Source organism: Macrotis lagotis, chromosome 5 (genome assembly GCF_037893015.1).
Source record: "Macrotis lagotis isolate mMagLag1 chromosome 5, bilby.v1.9.chrom.fasta, whole genome shotgun sequence".
NCBI classification, from domain to species: domain Eukaryota; kingdom Metazoa; phylum Chordata; class Mammalia; order Peramelemorphia; family Peramelidae; genus Macrotis; species Macrotis lagotis.
The window spans coordinates 244,773,360-244,796,093 of record NC_133662.1 but is presented as its reverse complement, the minus strand read 5'-3'; the positions used below and the strand labels follow the sequence as shown (position 1 = coordinate 244,796,093).

The window sequence follows — 22,734 nt, the reverse complement described above, 5'->3', positions numbered from 1 at the left end:
ATCAGAGCATCTAAGTGTCATGAGGACCATCTCATGTTGTCAACTCTAGTCTAGTCTTGTGCCTAGGCCTGTGTCCATAGTTCAGAGCAGTAGGTTCAGGCCAGAGAATGGCTAAGGGTTTAGAGCCTGATATCTATAAGGCAGGTCAGGAAATTTGAGTTTTCCATTTGGGAGAGGAAGAGGATCTGATGGGTATGACACTTGACCAGATGGCCTTGGCATTGCCATAGAGATGGGTACAACAACAAGGGAGGGGTCATTTAACCAAGACCTCAATGAGAGGGATTTAGGGCAGAGCAGAGCAAAATAAGACTTTCCTGACTTCTTTAGACACTAAAGAAGGGGAACAAAAAAGCTGGTTGAATCTCTTTAGGAGAGGACTCAATGTCCATTCACAAGAGGCAGTCCATGGGCCTGCACTCCTTGAAGCAAGGTGGTGATGATGATCTCAGTATGCTATGGGAATCTCACTCTCCTTTTTACCTCCAGCCTTTATTTCTAAGTCTTTCCTAGAATCCTGGACCATTCTATCATCTCAACTATTTTACCTATTTCTCTTCTCAATATGGGTCTTGTCCTAGGCCCCCCCCCCCCCATTTTCTTCACTGACTGGCCCTCCCCATCACTAAGCTTTTCATCAGCACATAAGAAGACCCCCAAGGACTCTCCCACCACCTGGTCTTTGGATCATCTAGACCATGATTTTTATTTATTTAAGGTAATGGGGTTAAGTGACTTGCCCAAGGTCATGCAGCAAGGCAATTATTAAGTGTCTGAATTCGGATTTGAACTCAGGTCCTCCTGACTCCAAGGCCAGTGCTCTATCCACTGTGCTACCTAGCTGCCCCCCCCCCCCGATCTTATAAATCAGAACTGACATCACTGACATCTGGGGTACTATCCAAGGAGTATTCAACAGAAGAATAGGAATTCATCCCACTGAGTTGGGTAGATAGATACCCCAAAGTTAGTCTTGCTACAAAGCTTCTCCCAACAGAAAGGGAGGCCAGCATCCAGAATGATCTCAACTCACAGAATGCAATCTCCTTGAGGGGAGGGACTCTTGTCTTTATCTCTCCCATACTTAACAATGTCTAGAATATGGAAACCACTTCATAAATGCTGATTTAATAATTTACATAGCAACCTCTGGTGGCTTTGTCTTGCTGATTCCCCCACCCCCACCCCAGAGTCTCCTCTAAAGGCTAAATATGGATTATTGTCTGCTGCCTCAGACTTTGGGGCCAGGAGGAGAGATGGTATAGGGTATCACCATGCTCCTTGCACTTAGGGCTCCCCGCCTCCCATCAGCTGCCAAGTATACCTGGCCACCTGGGCAAGGGCTGAGTTACTATTTATCTTTCTATCCCTGATGTCCAATACTTTATATATATGAAAGGTATATATGCTTTCAAGATTTTCATTTCAATGGCTAGAGGTTCAGTAAGAGGCGGAGAAACAGATTTGGGGGGTATTCTGCTGATCCACCTACTCCTCACTCCTTTTCCTGCCAATCTCCACTGCCATGCTGATCAGACTATTCCCAGTTGTCATCCAGGAGCAGACCGACCATCTTCAATCAGGTTTTTTGATCCTTCCCCTCTCTCCTCTGGTCCCTCCTCCCCTCCAGAAAGTCTTACATTGATGTTCCTTTACCTTGAATGACTCCAGGAATCCCCCATGGCCTCCATTCTCAAACTTGTCCTCCTCAGGTCCCAGACCCAGCATAGCCTGGGTGTGGGTGTGAAGCTCATCATGGAGATTATCCAGCAAGGCTGCCCGGGTCCGATCCTGAAAAAGCAAAATGGGAAGAGTTGTGTAAGCAAGGTTTGATTCATCCATTTCTCCCAGGGACTGAGTGTAATAATCCAAGAATCTCTGATTACAGAAGCCATTGGAGTGCATTCAAACCCAAGTAGGAATCTGTGCCACAACTGGTCAGATAAGTGGTCATCTGGCCTTTTGCTTGTGAACCTCCAATGAGGGGGAGCCTTCTTCATCCTTCACCATGAGACAGTTTGGCTCTTAGTTTTGGGACTTCCCTCTATTTCCCTATTGGGAAGATACAGAATAATCCCTCTTCCCCATCAGGACAGCCCTTCCAAAGCTTGGTGATAGGTAGCAGGCTAACGCTTCTCTCCACTTCATCCCATTTCTCTTCTTTTTTTCCTCATTAAAGGAACTATACCAAGCTATATACACCCAGTGTCCTCCCTTTCTCATTGTTCTTACGCATGAGATCTCAGAATTTGAAAATCATCTAGTCCAAACTAAACCCAACCACAATCCCCCTTGTCTCCTCACATAACAGGCTAGACAACAGGTCATCTAGACTTTACCAGATGGCCTCCAGTGAACAAGAGCCAATTACTTCCTGTGGCATTCCATTTTCTTTGAGACAATTTTAATTGTTAGCTACCATTTATATAACACTTTAAGGTTTACACTGAACTTTATATACATTAGCTCAAAATAACCCTGTTGAAGTAAGACTATTTATTATCTTTTTTTTTTTATAGAAGAGGGAATTCAGGTTGAGGGAGATTGACCACTCCAGAGTCACAGAGCTTGTGACATTGTCACATTCAGTGACATCTCTTTTGGAGTTTTCTTGGAGTGGTTTGCCATTGACCTCTCTAGCTCATTTTACAGATGAGGACACTAAGGAAAACAAGGTTCAGTGACTTGCCCAGGGTCACAAAGCTAGTAAATGTCTAAGACAGGATTTGAATTCAGGTCTTCTGTACTCCATATGCAGAATTCAATCCACTATGCCACAAATTCCATGTCAGGAAATTTAGCTTTACCTTAAGCTTAAACTTGCTTCTTTACAACTTTTAACCTCTGCAGCCAAAGAGAAAGAATTAGTCTTTCTTTTTTTTTTTGCAAGGCAAATGGGGTTAAGTGGCTTGCCCAAGGCCACACAGCTAGGTAATTATTAAGTGTCTGAGACCGGATTTGAACCCAGGTACTCCTGACTGGTGCCTTATCCACTGCGCCACCTAGCCACCCCTGTCATTCATTTTCGAAGAAGACCACATCAGGGTGATGATGCCATGACAAACATGTGAATTGGATTTGAGTGAGGTAATACTGTGTTAAATCACCAATCTCACTTTCTCCTCCAGAGCCATCTGAGTCCAGTGGCCAGATATGAATCAAGATGACTGGCGATGGCCCTGGATGAGAGGCAATCAGGATTAAGTGACTTGCCCAAGGTCACATAGTAAGAATCAAGTGTCTGAGGCTGGATTCAAACTCCTGTCCACCTGACTCCAGGGCCAGTGCTCATGTCATCACCACTCTGCTGTTATAATCTTTTTTGAAAATGAAGGACAAATACTATGGGAAGCACTTAGGACCCTTGGGACTCTAGGTGACCACACTCCTGCCCCAGTGGCTGTCATTTCAGGGTGCCATGAATATCTATGCACTTGGACTTTCTGGGTCATAGAGGCTACAGGCAAATGCTGAGTCCAATAAATCAGGGGGAAAAGGAGAAGGAAGATATAAAATATGGCTCAGGCCAGGATTTCCGGTAGGAACAGGGAGTATGAATGAGCCATAGGGGAGGGTGGGGCGGAGGTGCAGTGAGGTCAAAAGCAGGGGAAAGAGGAAGGGACAGAAGTTCCCCCAGAAAATCTATGACTATACTAGAAGTCTGGAGACAGGGACCAAGCCAGGGCTCTCAATCATCACAGAGGCTAGATAGATATCATGGGCACCCAGGAGAGATGGAGAGAGGAATGGGGAGAGGCTAGGTCAAAGAATAACTCATCATTTCTATAAGGAGAAGAACTGGACAGGGTGGTGCCATAGTGTACAGATTGTCAGTTCTAGAATCAACAAGACATCTTCCTGAATTCCAATCTGGCCTTGGATTTTTAATAGCTGTGTGACCTTGGGCAAGTCACTTGACCCTGTTTGCCTCAGATCTCCTCATCTATAAAATGGTCTGGAGAAGAAAATGTCCAACCAGTCTAGTGTCTTTGCCAAGGGGTCAGACATGACTGAAATGACCCAACAACAAAGAACTGTTCCTATGATTTTATTGGCATATGAAACTTTTGGGGAGTCTCTTCCTCTCTATCAATGCAGGCTAGCAACTTCTCTGCAGGTTCTAGTTTCAAAGAGTTGCTTGGAGACCTTGAGAGATCATGACCTGCCAAGGGTCTTGGGACCAGGATCTGTATGAGGCCGGACTCGAACTCAGATCTTCAAGATTCCTAGGTTGGCTCTCTTCTTGCCTTCCAGCATTTATATGCCTCTATTTGCAGTCCCTGTTAAGCCTCACCATAGGCCTGTGAAGTAGGGACTGTGTGCATTGTCATTCTATTTTCCAGATAAAGCTTAGAGGGGTTAAGAGATTGCCCAGGCTCTCAGAGCTGGTGAGTGTCTGAGGGACCTTCCCTGGAGCCTGGCACATACTCTCCTGGGCCATGCTATCTTTCTGACAGAAGTCCCAAACTACACACGGCTCTTACCTCAAGCTTTGCGAACTTGTCTGACTTGCAACAGGCATTCTCAGCATTGGTGAGTTTGGTAAGTAAAAATTCCCGAAACTCCAGGCTCTGTAAGAGATAAAAGGAATCATCAGAGCCCAAGCCCCACCTGATGCTTCAATTGGAGGCCCCTTGAGACAATTGGGGTCCTCTGCATCCATAAACCTGCTGAAAACATCCAAAGAGATCTGTTCTAGATCACCAAGCAGCCAGCCCAATAGACCATAGAACCTCTCCATGCCCGCCCCTTTGACCCTGGGTTTGATGATCCAAGAAGGACCCATATGTTTCCATTTCTAAGCAGAGTTGGACACACTGGTGACACATATATGTCTGTGTCTGTATACATTTGCACTTGTGATTTCATCCATTTAGGGAGGAATTTGGGACTAAACCCTCTGTCAATTTAGGTTGGCATCACCTCTATCTGTCCTTTTTGCTTTTAAAGAATTATCTTGAGGAGAGGTATCAAAGTCTTGGGTGGAGCTGGAACCAGGTTAAAATATAATTGGAAAATGTTTAAGAAAATAAATAAAAATACAATATAACATAGATAATGTGAATTTGAGGTTTTCCAAGTGAATACGGCCCACAGGGATCTGTTTCTAGTTGAATATGATGGATGATTGACCTAGAGAACTTGAGAGGCTAAGGTCACTCAATTGGTTTGTGTCAGAGTCAGCACTTGAACCCAGGTCTTTCTGACTTCAAGGACAGTTCTCTATACCAGACTGTCTTTCTGTTCATTTGATGTGATGGTCTTCTTCCATTAAGAAGGACAACAATCAATCAATCTTAAAGTCTTAGCTTTAGAGTGATAATGGATTTCTTCTCATCCAACTCCCTCATTTTACAGATAAGGAAACTAAGGCCCAGGGAAGTTAGAGTTATGTTCAAGATCATGCAGGCAGTGAGTCTTGGAGACAATGTTCAGATCTTGTCTTTGACACTTACTGGTTGAGTGACCCTGGACAAGTTCCTTAACCACTAAAGTTTTCTAGGCCAGTGGTGTCAAACTCAAATAGAAATGGATCCCTGTGAGTCATATTGACATAAATTCACAATATCTATGTTGTGTTGTATTTTTATTGTAAAAGATTTAAACTCTTAATTTAATCACTTAATACCTTTTTGTTCTAGGCAACTTCCCCCCCTTAAATTATTTATTTATTTATTTTGAATTTTACTATTTCCCCCCTAATCTCACTTCCCTCCCCCTACTCCCTAGGCAACTTTTTTTTTTTTAAGTTTTTGCAAGGCAATGGGGTTAAGCGGCTTGCCCAAGGCCACACAGCTGGGTAATTATTAAGTGTCTGAGGTCCTCCTGACTCCAGGGCTGGTGCTCTATCCACTGCGCCTCCTAGCTGCCCCTAGGCAACTTTTTTAAGACACTAAATTATGGAGGAGCTTCTTTGGTAGAGGGAGTTTCCTCATCTAGGAATGTTGGATTACAAGGAAATTATAGGTCTAGTCTCAGTTTTTCACTTTCTTAATTCATATGTGTGTGTGTGTGTGTGTGTGTGTGTGTGTAAAATGAGATATAATTTATATATTCTTAAATAATATTATATTTTATGCAATATATATCTATTAGCTGAACATATTCAAGATGTCCCAAAAGTCTTAGGGAAATTTTAAGTTTAAAACTTAAATTTCCCTAAGACTTTTGAAATACTCTGTAAAGTTTTCTTAAAACCAAAAAATAAATAATAAAAATAAACAAATAAATAAATAAAATATGGGGGCAGCTAGGTGGCAGTGGATAGAGCACTGGCCCTGGAGTCAGAAGGACCTGAGTTCAAATCTGACCTCAGACACTTAATAGTTATCTAGCTGTGTGACCTTGGGCAAGTCACTTAATCCCATTGCCTTGCAAAAACCAATGTAAATAAACAAACAAACAAATAAATGAAATACTCTGTAAAGAATTGGGATATCACATATAATATGTAGTCCCAATTCTTTACACACATACACAGATGCAATTCTTTAAACACATACCTAATTCTATATATATAATATACATATGTGCACATAAGTGTATGAATAAATGTGTTTCATATATATGCATACTCTAATGTATATTTATATAATATTTTCTATGTTATGAGTATTTTATATTTAGAATATATGAATATTCAAATACATATTTTATATATGTATTTTATGTAATATTTTCTATTTAGAGTATATGCATACTCGAATACATATTTTATATAATAAATGCATGTATGTAATATATTTGTGTATGTATGCATGTGTGTGTGTATGTATTTGGTTGCTGTTCTTTTGGCATAAGGATTGTAGTGTCAAATACCCATCCTGATCATATTTTTCAGGGTCTTCAGTCATAAAGATCAAGACTTGTGGAGAATTGAGGGAAAGACTCCTCTGCTCATGGAGGGGCCACCCAAACTTTGGCCTTCGTGGGGACTCAGGTTCCAGCCAACTGTTTTCAGGGACTCTCGGGGTTGTTTAGGGGTTCAGAGCCTATCAACAGAGATGAGTGGAAGGTAGGAAGGACGCGTTACCTTCTGGAACACTGGAGGGTTGGGTAGGGGTGGACCGAAGAGTGGAACATCTTCTCGAGCAGTGACTGAGACCTGTGATAAACAGAGTCAGAAATGGAGAGAGGAAGAGAGGAAAGGGAACAGGAGGTGGGTGTGGTTGCTCGGGTACCACCAGGGACACCCACACACTACTGAGCCCAACCAGCAGAGAAGTGCCAGTCAGCCCACGTGGCAGCTGGAGGCAGCTCTCAGCCAAGAGTGTGGTCCGGGGCACACAGCCCCTCTGCTCTACTGGAAAGCAATGCCTCCTTTGGCAAAGAAAGCCAGCTTCTCCTTCCAGCTTTGTTGCTGAGCAACGAGACTTCCTACAGGGAGAAGTCTTCTTTTCCCTCCCAGGATACAATGGGGAAATGATGTATTAGACATGCAAAGCTGTGCCATCTTCCGGATGTAGAGATGGTGCCTCTGACCACTGGGAGAGCTAGGACTTAGAGTCTTCTTATAGTTGGGCTGGGCTACAGCATCCATTCACTCTCTCCATTTCTATAATTAGCAGGTGACTGGATATGGTATGGGTGTAGACCAGGCTCACTAAAAAAATGCCATATGATAACTGGGAAATATTTCTTAATGGATCAAAGCACTTTCACATGGGGAGGAGAACAGCCCAGGGAGACACATAAGTAAAGAGGAGTCTGAGAGAAATAAATTGTCCAAGGTCACCCAGCTCATTTGTTAGAGTAGTGTTCAGCTTGGAACTCAGTGGGATAGAGATAACCAGACTGAGATCTCCATATCTTTGTCTCTGTCTCTCTGTCTCTGTCTCTCTCTCTTTCTCTTTGTCTTTTTTTTGTCTTTCTGTCTCTCCCTTCCCCAAACTTCCCCACTGATGGGGAATATTCTGACTCCAAAGGTCAATATTCTTTCTGTTGGGTCAGAGGTTGCTAACCTAGGGTTTGAGGATTCCCCCCCCCAAAAAAAAAATATGTTGATAACTGAATTTAAAATTAGTTGTTATTTGAATCAGAGACAGCTAGGTGGTAGAGTGGTAGAGAGTTCAATTTTGTCTCTTCTTAGCTGTATGACATTGGGTAAGTTACTTAACAGCTGTGTGCCTCAGTTTCCCCATCTGTAAAAATGGGGACGATCATAGCCCCAACCTTCTAAGGGTATTGTGAGGGTAGAATAAGATAACAATTGTAGAGTGCTTTGTAAACCTTAATGTCAGCTATTATTCATCCATCTATCTATCCATCCATCCATCTATCCATCCATTTATCTATCCCATTCATCTAACTCTCTCTCACTCTCTCATCCATCTGACTATCCAGCTGTCCATTGTCCATCCATCCATCCATCCATCTGTCCATTCCTCCCTCCATCCATCCTTCCATTCATCTCCCCCCAACCCGATTCTCTCTCTCTCTCTCTCCCTCCCTCCCTCTCTCTCCCTCTCTTTCTCTTTTCTATCCCATTCATTTAGCTGTCTGGCTATCTATTCATCCATCCATCCAATCATCCATTCATCTAGCTAGCTACCTACCTATCATCTATCTATCTATCTATCTATCTATCTATCTATCTCATCCATCTCTCTTTCTTTTTCCTCTTTCTCTCTTGTCCACCTGACTGTCCAGTTGTCTGGACATCCATATACTCATTCATTTATATATTCATTTATTGCACCAAATAACATCATTCTTGAGAAGGGGCTCATAGACTTCCAACCAGAGAACATGATATATGAAAAAATAAGACTAGAGCAGATTAGTCTAGCATCTCTTACTTGGTAAGCACACTGCCTCACTAGTTAGACAGTCCCTATGATGTAGGCTCTAGGACCTTGAACTTATTAATACCAATTGAACCTAACCAGATGAGCAGAGGCAGCAGATGGCAGGAGCAATTGCCTGATGTAGGTACCTTGGGTCCTGGCTGTCAGTGGTCTGTCTGCCCTTCCCTAAAGTTCTTTCAGCTCAGAAACTCAAGGTTCTAGAAATCTCTGTTGTAGGAACACTGGGAAAGATAGAACCAGATTGGGATCTCTATTTCTCTATCTCTCTCTATCTGTCTCTCCCCCAAACTTCCCCACTGATGGCCATTTTTGCTTTTTCTTGGAAGGGTGTTTGGGGGAGGAAAGGGTTTGCTGCTGCTTATCGGACAGTCTGCCCTTTCCCATTCCCTGCTGCCTGCTGACGTGTGTCTGGCCTTGGCTTCTTGCCAACTTATCAGGCCTGCAAAGTAGGCCAGATGCAAGGAGGCTGGTGGACTGGGGGAGGGGAGGAGCCAGCCTAGGGCAATGCCAAGGGGAAGATAGGAGGAGGAGGAGAGAGGAACTCCAGCTGGTCAGGTTTCTCCATTCCCTGAGCAGAGACCCAACCCAAACCACAGGGCTCGGTCTCAGGAAATGATCGGTGAGCTCTGTTGATTGGATTTCTGGCCTGGCTCCCAGCCCTCCCTCTCCAACACATGTCTTGCATCTGGTGGAAGAAATCAAACCTCCGGCCAGTAGGACCAGAAGGCTCTGAGTCCTTGTCTGGGGTCAGTGACCCAGGGACTAAACAAGCCACAAGCATTTAAGAGTTTGTTGGGATTCTTGGGCTGGGCAATTGAGAGAGGTCAAAGGGACCAGAAAGACAAAATCTTATCTCTGTCCTTCTAATGGGGGAGACAATTCAAAGGCCTACATATAAGATTAAGGTAGTTGAATGTGTGGAGAAGCAGCTTCCTACCTGTTTGCCCAAGGGAAAGATGGCCATCCCAACCTATCTTCATCATGTCCACACTGTCTACACTCCACTCCTTAGGTTGCTTTAGGTGGACTCATCTCCCCAACTTGACAGTACCACCCTCCAAGAGTATCTTTTGTCTTTTCTATTCCCCTATAGTATCTAGTGAATATGAGGAACCCCAAAACCAGGGGGACCCACAAGATCACCAGAATCACCAAGGGCTATCCCACTTCCTACTCAGCCTCCCTTGATGGCAAGTGAGTTAGTTTCAATTCCCTTTTACCTTGTAGGATGGGGTCTCTCCAGTTGGGTTTTCAGCTTGGACAACGATGTAGGCATGCAAGAAGTTGGAGGCTATCATGTCGGGGACGAAGGGAGTGTTTTCTTCTTGGAAGATGATAGCCACAATGTCATTCCCAATATGTCTCTTTCTCTGGAGCTGAGTCAGAAGAAAGCAAATGTGTTTGGATTTTATTGAGTCAGGAAAAAAATATAGGAAAGCAACAAACAGTCACATTCTCCATGACGGTGCCCTAAACAGAATTGGCAGGACTATAATTCATATGGTCTAGTTCTGGTGGGCTTCAGTGGCAAGGGGGATGAATTTGGAGTTGGAGGAGCCTGGGCTCAGATCCCCTGATCTGTGTGACTGGAGGCAAGTCACTTAAACCCCTGATTCCCAGTGACCACATTTCTAAAACTGGAGGTTTAGGCCAGATGAAGTCCCTCCCAATTCTCTATCTCTTATCCAGTGGAAAGATCTGAGGTCAAAGGACTTGCTTGTGCCACTTAATATTTGGGTTACTGTAGGCAAGTCACTTTGAACTCTCTCCTTAATTCCTTATTTGTGAATGTGGGAGCTGAAGGGGATGGTCTCAAGGTGCTTTTTGGTTCTAAAAATTGATCCTAGAAATTGAACCACCCTGAGGGAGTCAGCCCTCCTCTTCCCCCGCCCCCTGCAAGGCAATAAGGGATAAGTGACTTGTGCAGGGTCACACAGCTAGTAAGTAACTGAGGCTGAATTTGAACTCAGGTCCTCTTGACTTCAGGACTACCCAGTTGCTCTTAAGAGTCATCTCTTAGCTAAAGGAGAGGGTAAAATGAAAACATGCATAAAATGCTAAGCTTTTACAATTATTATCTCATTTGATCTTCACAACTGGAGGTAGGGGCTGTCCCCATTTTTACAATTGAGGAACCTGAAGTGAAGTGACTTGCTTAGGGTCACACAACAAGTATACATCAGAGGAAGGATTTGAACTCAATTCTTTCTGATTTCAGGTCCACGGCTCTATTTATTGTGCCATCTGGTGCCTTTATAAACTTCATATCTTCCCCTAGCAACAGGCCCAGGCCTTCCAGAAACACTTGTCAAATTTAATCAAATTATACGCAAATCCCACTTTAATGTCTGGAAAGCCTACTATGGCACACCTTGGTCAGCTGAGATGTTCCCTGAGTCTAATGAGAAGAGTCCTTCCTGCTCTGAGCTCCCTCAGGATCTTTGTATTATTGATTGTAGGCCTGAGCCTGCATAAACATCTTTCCTACAGTACCAATTAACAGGGTTGAATGGGGCACACCGGTCTGAGAAATTCTTAATTAGTATCTCTATGCTTGAGCCCCGAGGCTCAGAAAGCCAGGGGGAATGAAGAAGAAAGAGATGACTTTCCCTGGGGAAATTTCTTTCCCATCTTCAGAAGAAGTGAAAATTATAAAATAAGTCCTCCCAGCAGTTGCAGCTTTCATAGGATCAAAGTTGGAGAGTGAAAAGAGACCACAGAACTTGTTGAGTCTAATCCCTTCATTTTATGGGGGGGGGGACTGAGGTCCAGAGAAACTATCTTGTTCAAGGTCACATAGCTCGTAAGTATCTGAGAGGTGTCTGCTTGCTGTGAATGAATGAATGAATGAATGAATGTATGAATGATGATGTTTGTACTTCATTCTCAGAGAACACCATGACATCAGGGAGGTGATGCCATTATAAGCATATGAATTGGATTTGAGTGGGGGGCGCTGTGCTAAGTCACCACCTCACTTTCTTCTCCAGAGCCACCTAGGTCCAATGGTCAGATATGAATCAGGACGACTGGAGATGTTCCTGGGTGTGAGGTAATCAAAGTTAAGTGACTTGCCTAAGGTCACACAGCTAGTCAGTGTCAAGTGTCTGAGGCTGGATTTGAACTTCTGTCCTCCTGACTTTAAGGTCAGTGCTCTACCCACTGCACTGCCTAGCTTCCCTGGATGTATGAATGAATGAATGATTATTTAGGGTTTACTATGTGCCAAATGCCCATGCAAGGCTCTGTGGATACATATACAAAAGACAGACAGACAGTGTCTCCAATAAGCTTATATTTTAATCAGGAAAGACAACATACACAGGGAATCTGGCCCAGGGATGGAAGTTTTGCCCTGGGGAGTCCTAGGATATTGAGTGGTAGCCATCTTTTCAGAAGCAATGGTAGCATCGACTGGGCAGGAGGCAAAGGGGAAAGAGAAGCAAGAAGAGATGGCCAGATGTCTGGAAATGGTGGTGAATGGGGGTGAAGCATGGTTTGGGATAAGCTACACATGGTGGATCAAGAAAGTTTGCATTGACTCATCCACTAATTGGGACAGCCCAGCTCCCAGTTGCCTTCCAAAGTTGAAGGAGTTAAATCCCAGGGGGATGGGGGCATGGTCTTTGTAGATCAAGTTGAGAGGGTCCCTCTTCCAGATAGGAAGCCATACAGAAAGTCCTAGTCTGAGTACTCAAAGGGAATACAAAGTTCAACAGAAGCCCTGGTCACTGCCCTTGGGGAGCTCAGCATCAATTTGGGAAACCTTTCCTCCGTGAAACCATTTGAAGAAATGGAAGAAGCCACATCTATGATCCCAAGGACCAAAAAGACCTTCAAGAAGAACAGATTTGAATGGGAGTGGAGAGAGAGTGTGAATGATATCAGAAGCTGCCGAGAGGAAGTGGGTCATTGGCTGGATTTTGAAGGAAGTTATAGGTATGGCTGGGTGGCGAGAGTGGTAAAAGGCAACTAGGAGAGGGAGAGGAAAAATATAGAAACACACAGAAGAGGGATTTGGTATACTAGGGCCCCTTCTGAGGTTCAGAGAGCAGGTCACGTTGGCTGGATGGGAAGGGACCCCAGTAGGGGATGATGGGAGAAGACTTGACTGAGTATAATGTGGGGGAGATGGACCTCTCTGGAAGGGGCCAGAGGGAGTGATTGTAGGTGAAGCCCTTTTGGAGGTAAGAACACTGATGCCTACATTTGTTTTTTGGGACACTCAGTATTGATTTCTGAGCCAAATCATTTTCTCTTGTGCCATTTTGGGTGACTGTGTGTGTATGTTTTCCCCCAAGAGGAAGGCTGGCACTGCAGTTGTATTTCTACATCTGTGCTCACTCCCGGGCTCCCTGTTCTGGAATGCCATTATTGGCTCAAAGACAAATGGCATCAAGGTTGGGCAGAGGTCTGCTGGCTTTCTTGGAGACCAATCAGAAGTCAAAGGCTAAGAACCACTTGAGTGTTGTGGTGACTGCTAGGGTTGGAACTGCCAATCCCTGCAAACCACGAGGTAGAGGCAGGGTCCTGCCAGGGAACTGAAGGGAGAATTTGGAAAGCTTGATCAAATTGTGTGTGTGTGTGTGTGTGTGTGTGTGTGTGTGTGTGTGTGTGTGTGTGTGTGTGTGTGTGTGTCTGTGTCTGTGTGCTTGATGTCTCAGGGTCTTGAAAGCAAAAATCATGCCTCAGTTTCTCCAGGTAATTCTATACTTCTCCACACTCCTTTGATTTTACAACTATTTAAAATAGTGGTCACTATCATTTGATGAATTTATTAAATGTTTATTGCACAATGTACTTTTTCTTTTTCTGTATACAAATTGGAACATACTTATGAGATAGGACTCAGGACTGAAGGCATTGCCCTAGATAATTGGAGCCGGTCATGTAAGGGGATGGAAGAAAGATTCTCCTTCCTTCTAATTGGGTGACAATGACCAGGTCTTGTGAGTCAGTGCCCACAGAAGGGAGAACTCTGGATATAGTCAGGGAACTCAGATTTAAATATCAATTCTGCTAGTTCCCATCCATGTGGCTTTGAAAAAAATTACTTAACCTATCTGGACCTCAGGTTCCTTTTGAGTAAAATGAGAGCTGGACAGGAGGGTAGCCTCTGAGGTCCCTTAAAGGTCCAAATCTGATTTTATGACTTCTACAGATTCTGCCAGATTTTGCTATGCCTCAGTTTCCTCTCTCCTCTGTACTGATGGGGTCACATATAGAACAATCCAGTGCATTGTCCAAATGGGACTTGTTAATTAAGCTAGGGAATGGGGTCAACAGGTCTCTTTCCAAGGTCAATCCCAGTCCCCAAACCCATTCACACACAGTCTTCACCTCAAGTGCCCCTTCCCAAGCATGTCCCTCACCAAAGCAGGTTACCTGTTGGGCGTCACCTTCAGTAAATGGCAGCTTTGTAGAGACATGAAACATGATCTCCCTGTCCCGGAATACAGTGTATACTGATTCCAACCCAGTCTGTCCATGGGTCACATCCAGGCCACCTCGGAAACTGCCAACAAAAGAGGGACAGGAGAGAGAACCAAAGAATGAGAAGCATAAAGGGCTACAGAGGGAACTTGACCACCTGGTGTGATGCCCTGGAGAGAGAGGCAGATAGGGCACTGAACTGGGGAGGCAGGAGGACCCTGGTTTAACTCTCACATCAGAGCAGCTGTGTGTCCCCAGGAAAATTACCTAACACCGCTGTGCCTCAGTTTTCATATATAAAATGAGGTGGCTGAACTTGACAGCTTCTGGGATCTCTTCCATTTCTAAATCTACATTCCTGTGATGCAAGGCTGGGGTGAGGATGGGGGGAGGGAGGAAAGGAAGACATGTCAGTAGAAGAAGACAGAGAGGAAGACGAAAATAAGGACAGGAGGAAAGAAAAGGGAGACAAGGGAAAGGAGAATCGGGGTCAAGTGAGAGAAAGAGAAGGGAGAGGAGATACAAGAGAAAGAGAACGAGAAAGAGGGAGCAAGAGAGAGGAGAGGAAAGGAGCTGAAAAAGGAGTAAGGACAGGGCAATGGAGGAGAGAAGAGCATAAGTAGAATAAGGTCAGAAGGGAGAAATATGGCGGGGGGAGAACATGGGAAAGGAAAGGGAGAGATGATAAAAGAAAGAAGGGAAGGAAGAAAAGAAAGGATTACAGGATCATAAGTTTAACTCTCTTATTTTACAGATGAGGAAACTGAAGTACAGAGAGATTAAAGAGACCTATTCAGAGTGACATAACAGTACACATTTGAGGCAGAATATGAACTCAGGCTTTCCACTAACTGAGAGGAGGAGGAGGGTGAGGAAGGCAGAGATGAAGAGTGAGATAAGAAGAAGCAAAGGAGACAAAACAAGATAGAAAAAATGACAGGAGCTTGGATTTTAGGGCTGGGATGAACTTTAGAGGTCAAGTGATCATTCAATATTCCCCAACCGTACCCCTCCATTTTGAAGATGAGTAAACTGAGGCACAGAGAGGTTATAGTGATTTGCCCAGGATCACATAAATACTTATTTGAGGGGCATCTAGGTGGCACAGTGGATGGAGCACCAGGTCTGGAGTCAGGAAGACCTAATTTCAAAATATGATCTCAGATGAACTAGTTATATGACCCTAGGTGAGTCACTTAACCCTGTTGGCTTCATCTGCCAAATAATCTGGAGAAGGAAGTGGCAAGCCATTCTACTATCTTTGCCAAGAAATCCCAAATAAAGATGGGCAATTTTCAACACAAAAGTATTTTGTGGTGTATTTATTATATAGGCTCTCTTGAAATGGAAATTTATTGCTTTAAACGATGAATCCTCTCTTATGTTTTGCTGTGCATATGGCAATGTTTTTTTAAATTTGTAATTAAGAAAAAAAACAAAAATAAAGAAAAATTAAAAAACAAATATACAAATAATTAAATGAAAATTAAATTGTAGAAAATGAAAAAGAAAACAAAAGAAAACCCCAAATGAGGTCATGAAGAATTGGACATCATTGAAAAATGACTGAACCACAACAATGAATACCTCCCTGTTACCATCACAGGCATACAGTATTTAAAAAAAAAACAGAACAAAATCCTATTTAAATTCAGGTCTTCCTGATTCAGGGTAATCAGGGCTTCATCTCTTTTGCCACACATAAATGAAATGAGAAGAGAAGAGAAGAGAAGATGGAGAAGTGTGCAAGGGAAGGGAAGAGGAGAGGAGAAAAGGAATGAGAGAAGGAAAAATTGAGTGTGGAAGAGGGAAGGATGACAGCTCAATGTGGAAGGAGGGCAAGAGGGGGGGAAGGGGAAGAAAAGAGAGGAGAAAAGAGATAAGAAGGAAAAAAGGAGAGAGGAACAGAGGGGTTGGAATTCATTTAGTGGGGAAAACCAGATGGGAAGTATCTTTAGAGCAGACCTGTACCAGTCTTGCAGAAATTCTGGCAACAAATTAGTTGTTTAAAAATACAAAAATTCTTTTTCAAGACTTAGGGTATAGCTATACAATACAGTCTGCCCATCTGGATATCTGCAGGCCTAAACATGTGGGAAAGAGGAGACTTCCTGCCAAAAGCAGAGTTGCATTCCTACCTCAGAGACTGGGCAGATCTCTGGCATGAACAAGAAGTCCTCTGGACATTTACTGTGTGATCTTGGGTAAGTCACTTAACCATTCCATGTCTCAGTTTCTTCATCTATAAAATGGCTTTAAAACAGCAACTACCTTACCCTCATAGGGTTGTTGTGAGAATCAAATTAACACATTAATGCATGAAAGACTCTGGTTTATCCTTCATTCTCAAAGGGGATCATGACATCAGGAAGGTGATGCCATGACAAGCATATGAATTGGATTTGAGTGAGCTGGTATTGTGCTAGAGATCATCAGGCTCACTTTCTCCTCCAGAGCCATCTGGGTCCTGTGGTCAGAGATGGATCAGGATGATTGGAGATGGACCTGGCTGCAGTGGGAGACCTTGGCCTTTTAATCTGAGGTCTTTTACAGCGTGTCTGAGGCAACACCCATTCAATGATTAAGGCTGGGTAAGAAATAAGGGGAAGAATGGTCACTTTTACCTAATTTAAAAAAATCAGTCTGGAAGGAGAGGACCTCAGGATTTCTGTCCAAAACAGAAATAACTGCTATTTCACTCTGAGCCAACCAATGATCAAGTGGGGCTTAGGCTGGGATCTTTTGTTGGCTAATCATTGAAACCCAGAGTGATTTGGGTTAGTCATGGTCCTTAAAAGAGAAATCTTGGCCTTACCCAAGCTATCTTGTGAGATTTCAACAATCAACATTTATATTCTTGTGGACAGAGTTTCAGCAGGTAACTTAAAGAGCTATATATCTGCTGCTTATTATCATTATCGTCCAACATAGGAAGTAATTTGGAAATTCCATTCTCTGACACCAAGAAAAATTGGGGAATATCTCAGAGTGGGAATGGGGAGCCCAGTGGGGCTTCAGATAGGTGTTTATTTCTTAAATACAACTTGACCTAGGCTCTGGATCTTCTAGCTCTAAGGAAAGAGGCTGAGAAAGGAAATGGTGTGTCTGGACGGAAAATCAGGAGATCTGGGTGCTGGCCTTGGTGCTACCACTGTACCAGTCAAGTCACTTCCCTTCCCCGGGCCTCAGTTTCCTCCTCTGTAAAGTGAGAGGGATGGGCAGAAGATCCCCTCAAGCTTTGAAGTCTATGGCCCTTTGCTCTAAGAGAGGCACTGTATTATATTGAATTAAGGCTTGACCTTGGAGCCAGGAAGATGCAATTTCAAGTTGGGTGACTCTGGGCTCTTCTCCACTCCTTTCACCTCCACACCAAGTTTATATCTTCTTAAATATGTACACAGGGTCTCCCTTGTTATAATATAAACTCCTTGAGAGGAGAGATTATTTCTTTTCTTTTTTTTTTTTTAAGGATTTTGCAAGGCAAATGGGGTTAAATGGCTTGCCCAAGGCCACACAGCTAGGTAATAAATAAATATTAAGTGTGTGAGGCCAGCTCTGACCTTGGGTACTCTTGACTCCAGGGCCGGTGCTTTATCCACTGTGCCACCTAGCCGCCCCGGGAGGAGAGATTATTTCACTTTTATCTTTGCAACCCTAGTTTTTGGCATACAGTAGGGGCCTAATAAGAGCCTATTGCTAGACTGATCGAACATTAATGAACTCAGCAATTCTTTTAGCCTCTGTGTTCCAGTAGGGGCACCTTATGTATTAGTGGAGGGAGATTCAATACCAAGAAATTTCCCCTCTTGATGAAATAATAAGATGAGCTTATTTTGTACATGTCATTTGTAGGTTGTCTCCTCTATTTGACCAATAGCATCTTGAGGGCAGGGATTGTCTTTTCACTCTTTGATCCCCAACACTGAGTACAGGGACTAATCCTTAATAATTATTTATTGATTGACTGATGAAAATCTTGAGTAGTCTTGAGACTATTTTTGAGAATAATTTGTGTATTATCAATTGTTAGAAGTTTGACAGATTTGGGAGTTCTTTTACCACTTATTCTGTATTAGTTGATCTTTTGTTAAAGACTGTATATCTTAAATATAAATTTTATTATGTATATAATATATGAGTCATCTATATATATTTATATGCATCTTTATTGTATATTAAATATATTTTTATTTTTTATTTTTATTTCTATTTTATTAAGGTTATCTTCTATTTCGTGTGCTCCAAAGGTCTAGTGCTGGTAGGAATCACTGAGACCTTCCAATCTCACCTCTCTCATTAACAGATGAGGAAAATGAGGCCCAGAGAAGAGAAGGGAAGTGACTTGCCCATGGTCACACAGGTAAAATGACAGATGGGATTTGAATACAGATTCCCTGACACTCAGTTTGATGTTGTTTCCTCTATATCCCACCAACAAGATTTTTTAAAAATGATTTTTGGAAGATGGTAACATCTTACAGTTTGATTCCTTAGACTCACAGCTGGATTCATTTGATACAGTGGGAAGTTGGCAGGCCTCTTTGAGGGCTGGATCAAACACCAGTCCTAGAGCTGTATGCCACCAGAAAGCAGATAAGTTAAACTGACCAAACTTGGAGGCTCTCCCTGGAGCCAATTTTTGCCAAATAAAAATAGGGGCTTGTAGTTTTAATCACGATCAATCTTGTTTTGGTTGGTTGGTGTTTTAGTCAGTCCCCAAGGCTGGATTGGGTTAGGGAATTTTGGGCCATGGGTTTCCCAAGTTGTGTCTTTGGCACCCAAGTATAAGCCAAAGATGTATTTGCTTCAGGTGGGGCATTCTTTAACTAATCTATGTCAAAGGAAATCAAGTAGACCCATTTTTAAATTAAATATATGCCTCAAAGTCCATATATTGAGGCATGGCCAAACAAATCAGAGCATGTAATGGAATACTATTTTTTTTAGGTTTTTGCAAGGCAAATGGGGTTAAGTGGCTTGCCCAAGGCCACACAGCTAGGTAATTATTAAGTGTCTGAGACCGGATTTGAACCCAGGTACTCCTGACTCCAGGGCCAGTGCTTTATCCACTGTGCCACCTAGCTGCCCCTGGAATACTATTTTTAATAAATAGTAATGGAGATGACTTTACATTCTTTTATTTTTATTTAAGGCAATGGGGTTAAGCGACTTGCCCAAGGTCACACAGCTAAAGGCAATTATTAAGTGTCTGAGACCAGATTTGAACTCTTGTCTCTAGGGCTGGTGCTCTATCCACTGCACCACCTAGCTGCCCCAAGGAGATGACTTTAGAGAAGTATGGGAAGATTTATATGAATGGATATATAGTGAAGTAAGCAGAATCAAGAAAATAACATATACCATAGCCATGCCAATTAAATGGGAAGAACAAAAAAGAGTTTGGGGGAGAGAACTGAACCCTGTGTGATTAAAATGACAAGGCCTAGGTCCCAAGAAGAGATTAGAAACTGGACCTCTCTTTTGACTTTGTAGAGGTGGGGGACAATAGGTGTGGAGTATAATTGTCAGTATAATGTCAGATTGGGTTAATATATGTTGAATAATTTTACTGAATTGCTTTTTTCCCCCCTCTTTTTAATATGTTGTTTCATGGAACATTTCTCCAGAGAAGGATCTAATGGGAAGCAAGGGAGAGATAAAACCAAATGAGATAAATAAAAATAAAATAAAAAGTACCCTTTAAAATCTTGTAGTGTGATGGTGTCTCCCAGCAGACTCAAGAATTCTTTGAAGGCTGGGCTCTCTTCATTATTCCCAAACAACTCCTCCTCTAGTGTCTGAAAAAGAAACCCCAAAAGGAGGAAAGCAGTGTTTCCATGGGAAGGAGACAAGAACATGGTTTTCTGTGTGTTGAGAGCAACTCTCCTCTTTGTCCCCCTCCTCCTCAAACAATCACTGCCATCCCCCTAGGTTTTAAAGGTTTCCAAAGTACTTTTCTCACAGTAACCATGGGTGGGGGGAGAGTATTCCATTTGACTTTTTCTTTGCAGGAAAGATTGTCTCTTACATGAGCGCCACTGCTTTGATGAGGTAATTAGCTGATGGTAAAGACCTCAGGATCTGGAGTTAAAGGACTTGTATCCAAATTCCAGCTCTGTTTCTGCTGAGCTACCTGCTCTGGGTCTCAGTTTCCTTATTTGTAAAATGAGAGACTTGGACCAGATGGTTCCAAATTCCATGATATATTGGACTTTCAGATACTAAAGTCTTTGCTTAATTAGTTTTAAAGCAAACACATGTCTAATCTTCAGATGAGAATATTAATTCTTATCCAGCCAAGAAAAATAAAACACCTACCAGCATGCAGAGAAAAAAAATTCTGCTCTCCTTTGTTGAGGGAGCCCACTGAACTAGGACTAAAAGGGGACTTTGGAGGTCACAGATGAGGACCAGACAAATTATGTGGCTCGTCCAAGGAAATGGCAGGGCCAGATTTTGAATTTGATATTGATCCAATCAGCCATGAAGTTGAAACATTTCCATAACTTGGACATTGCCCATCAGAGAAATCTGCCTGGGACGGTGAAAATGGCATTGACCCTGGAGTTGGGTTCAAGTCCTGAAACCTACTCTGTGACTCTGGAGAAGTTGCTCAAATTCTCTAGGATTCCATAAAAATGAGAGAGGGTTTCATTAGATGATCCCTGGGGTCTCTTTCAGCTTTAACTCCCATGAGTCTCTACTTGGGGGGAATGTGGATGATTTCATACCATCCAATCCCACTCCTGGGAAAGTGACATTAAGTCTGTGTCCTAAAAGTCCCTGGGCGGCTCAGGAGCGTCACACTTCTATACAGAGAACAGTAAAGAGTTTTAATATAGCAGATCCTCATGTCAAATTTCCCTAGGCAGCTGGTTTTCAAAGCAACAATCTGCATATATTTTTTTAAAAAGGCTTTTATCTTCTTGTTCCTTTTCCCAACAGCATCAGATTCATGAACAACACCCGCTTGCCTGCTCTCAGAGGTGTTCAGTTAATGGTAAATAATCACAACCCTGCTAGAACATTGGCTTCTAATCACCTTATGAGATCGGCATCGGCGTATTTATGAACAAAACCACTTTCATTACAGGCTTTGCATTAGCTGAGCCGTACCCAATAAAAATGCAATATGGGAAAATAATTAGAGAGCCTCCCTGAATAATCTTCACTAAATTATAAGATTCATCTGTATTGGGTTTTCAGATACTAAAGTCTTTGCTTAATTAGAGTGTTTTTAAGCGAACACATGTCTCTTGTGGTCTAATCTTCAAATGAGAATATTAACTAATATCTGGCCAAGAAAAATAAAACACCTACCATCATGCAGAAAAACTAAGTCTTGTCCTCTTCGATTGAGGCAGACCACAGAGCCACAGGAGTAAGACTAAAAAGGAACTGTGGAGGTCACAGATGAGGACCAGAGAATTTAGTGACTAGTTCCAAGGAAATGGCAGGGCCAGAATCTGAACTTGATTTTGATCCAATCAGAATTTGATCCAAGCTGCTCTTCCCATTGTGTCAGACTGTTGCAAGGGAGGGGAGACGGGGTATTTCTGTCAAGAAGGACTGAGGAAGGAGGGGGAAATACGATACCTCCTAGTCCTAAGGGTGATTATTTCCCATTTAGGCCCAAACTCTTACCCTTTTCTTAACTTCCCTTCTTCCCTCCTTTCTTCCTTCCCTCCTCTTTTCCTTCCTCACTCTCTCTTTTCTCCTTCCTTCCTTCCTTCCTTCCTTCCTTCCTTCCTTCCTTCCTTCCTTCCTTCCTTCCTTCCTTCCTCCCTCCCTTCTTCATTCCTTCCACATTTACTGAATACCTACTATATGAAAAATCCTATGGGAGGGAGAAAGGTGAACAAGACTCAGGTCCTGCTCTTAAGGAGTTGACAGTCTAATAGAAGGAAAGACGTCTATGTATGTGAATAGAATACTATGAATCATGAAGATGTTTTTAGACCTATAATTTCTGTGGTTTAGAGGACAGAGAACTGGATTCAGAGTCAGGAGGATCTGGGCCCCTGTCCCGCCTGTGCCAAATACTGGTTGGATGACTCAGGGCAACTTGACCTGCCCAAGCAGTTCCCCAAACCCAGTCCTAGATTTTGAGACTTACATGAAGTAATGGATGGTAAACCTCTTCACAAACCTTCAAGGTTGATGGAAAGTCAGTTATGGCTAGTCCACAACTATGGCTTCTTCATCAGATCCTTTCAACAAGCCTGGGAGGTAGGTACTATTATTGTCACTCCCATTTGACAGATGAGCAACCTGAGATTCAGAGAGGGTCAGCCACTTGCCAACAGTCATAGAGGTGGCAGGTGGCAGGAGCAGGATTTGAATTCAGGATTCCTGACTCCCATGTCAGCACTTTCCAGACCATGAGGAGGATTATAAGAGACCCACAAAGAAGGGCAGTTAGGTGGTGCAGTGGATAGAGCATTAGCTCCGGAGTCAGGGGGACCTGAGTTCAAATTTGCCCTCAGACACTTAA

The 22,734-nt window shown here is 43.0% G+C and overlaps 1 protein-coding gene across 8 annotated transcripts in view; it reads right to left on the bottom strand.

Moving 5' to 3' along the window:
* RAP1GAP2 (RAP1 GTPase activating protein 2) overlaps positions 1 to 22,734 on the bottom strand; it is a 271,689-nt gene that overhangs the window by 21,388 nt on the left and 227,567 nt on the right. For all 8 annotated transcript variants that reach the window (XR_012468802.1, XM_074189228.1, XM_074189229.1 and 5 more), the window contains 6 exons: positions 19,938 to 20,038; positions 14,193 to 14,322; positions 10,028 to 10,183; positions 7,034 to 7,105; positions 4,485 to 4,571; positions 1,657 to 1,791 (listed from right to left, as the gene is read on the bottom strand). Coding sequence is in view for 7 of the 8 variants with exons in the window: in XM_074189228.1 (XP_074045329.1) it covers positions 1,657 to 1,791; positions 4,485 to 4,571; positions 7,034 to 7,105; positions 10,028 to 10,183; positions 14,193 to 14,322; positions 19,938 to 20,038 (681 nt within the window). In the remaining variant the exon portion in view is untranslated. The remainder of the gene's footprint in view (positions 1 to 1,656; positions 1,792 to 4,484; positions 4,572 to 7,033; positions 7,106 to 10,027; positions 10,184 to 14,192; positions 14,323 to 19,937; positions 20,039 to 22,734) is intronic.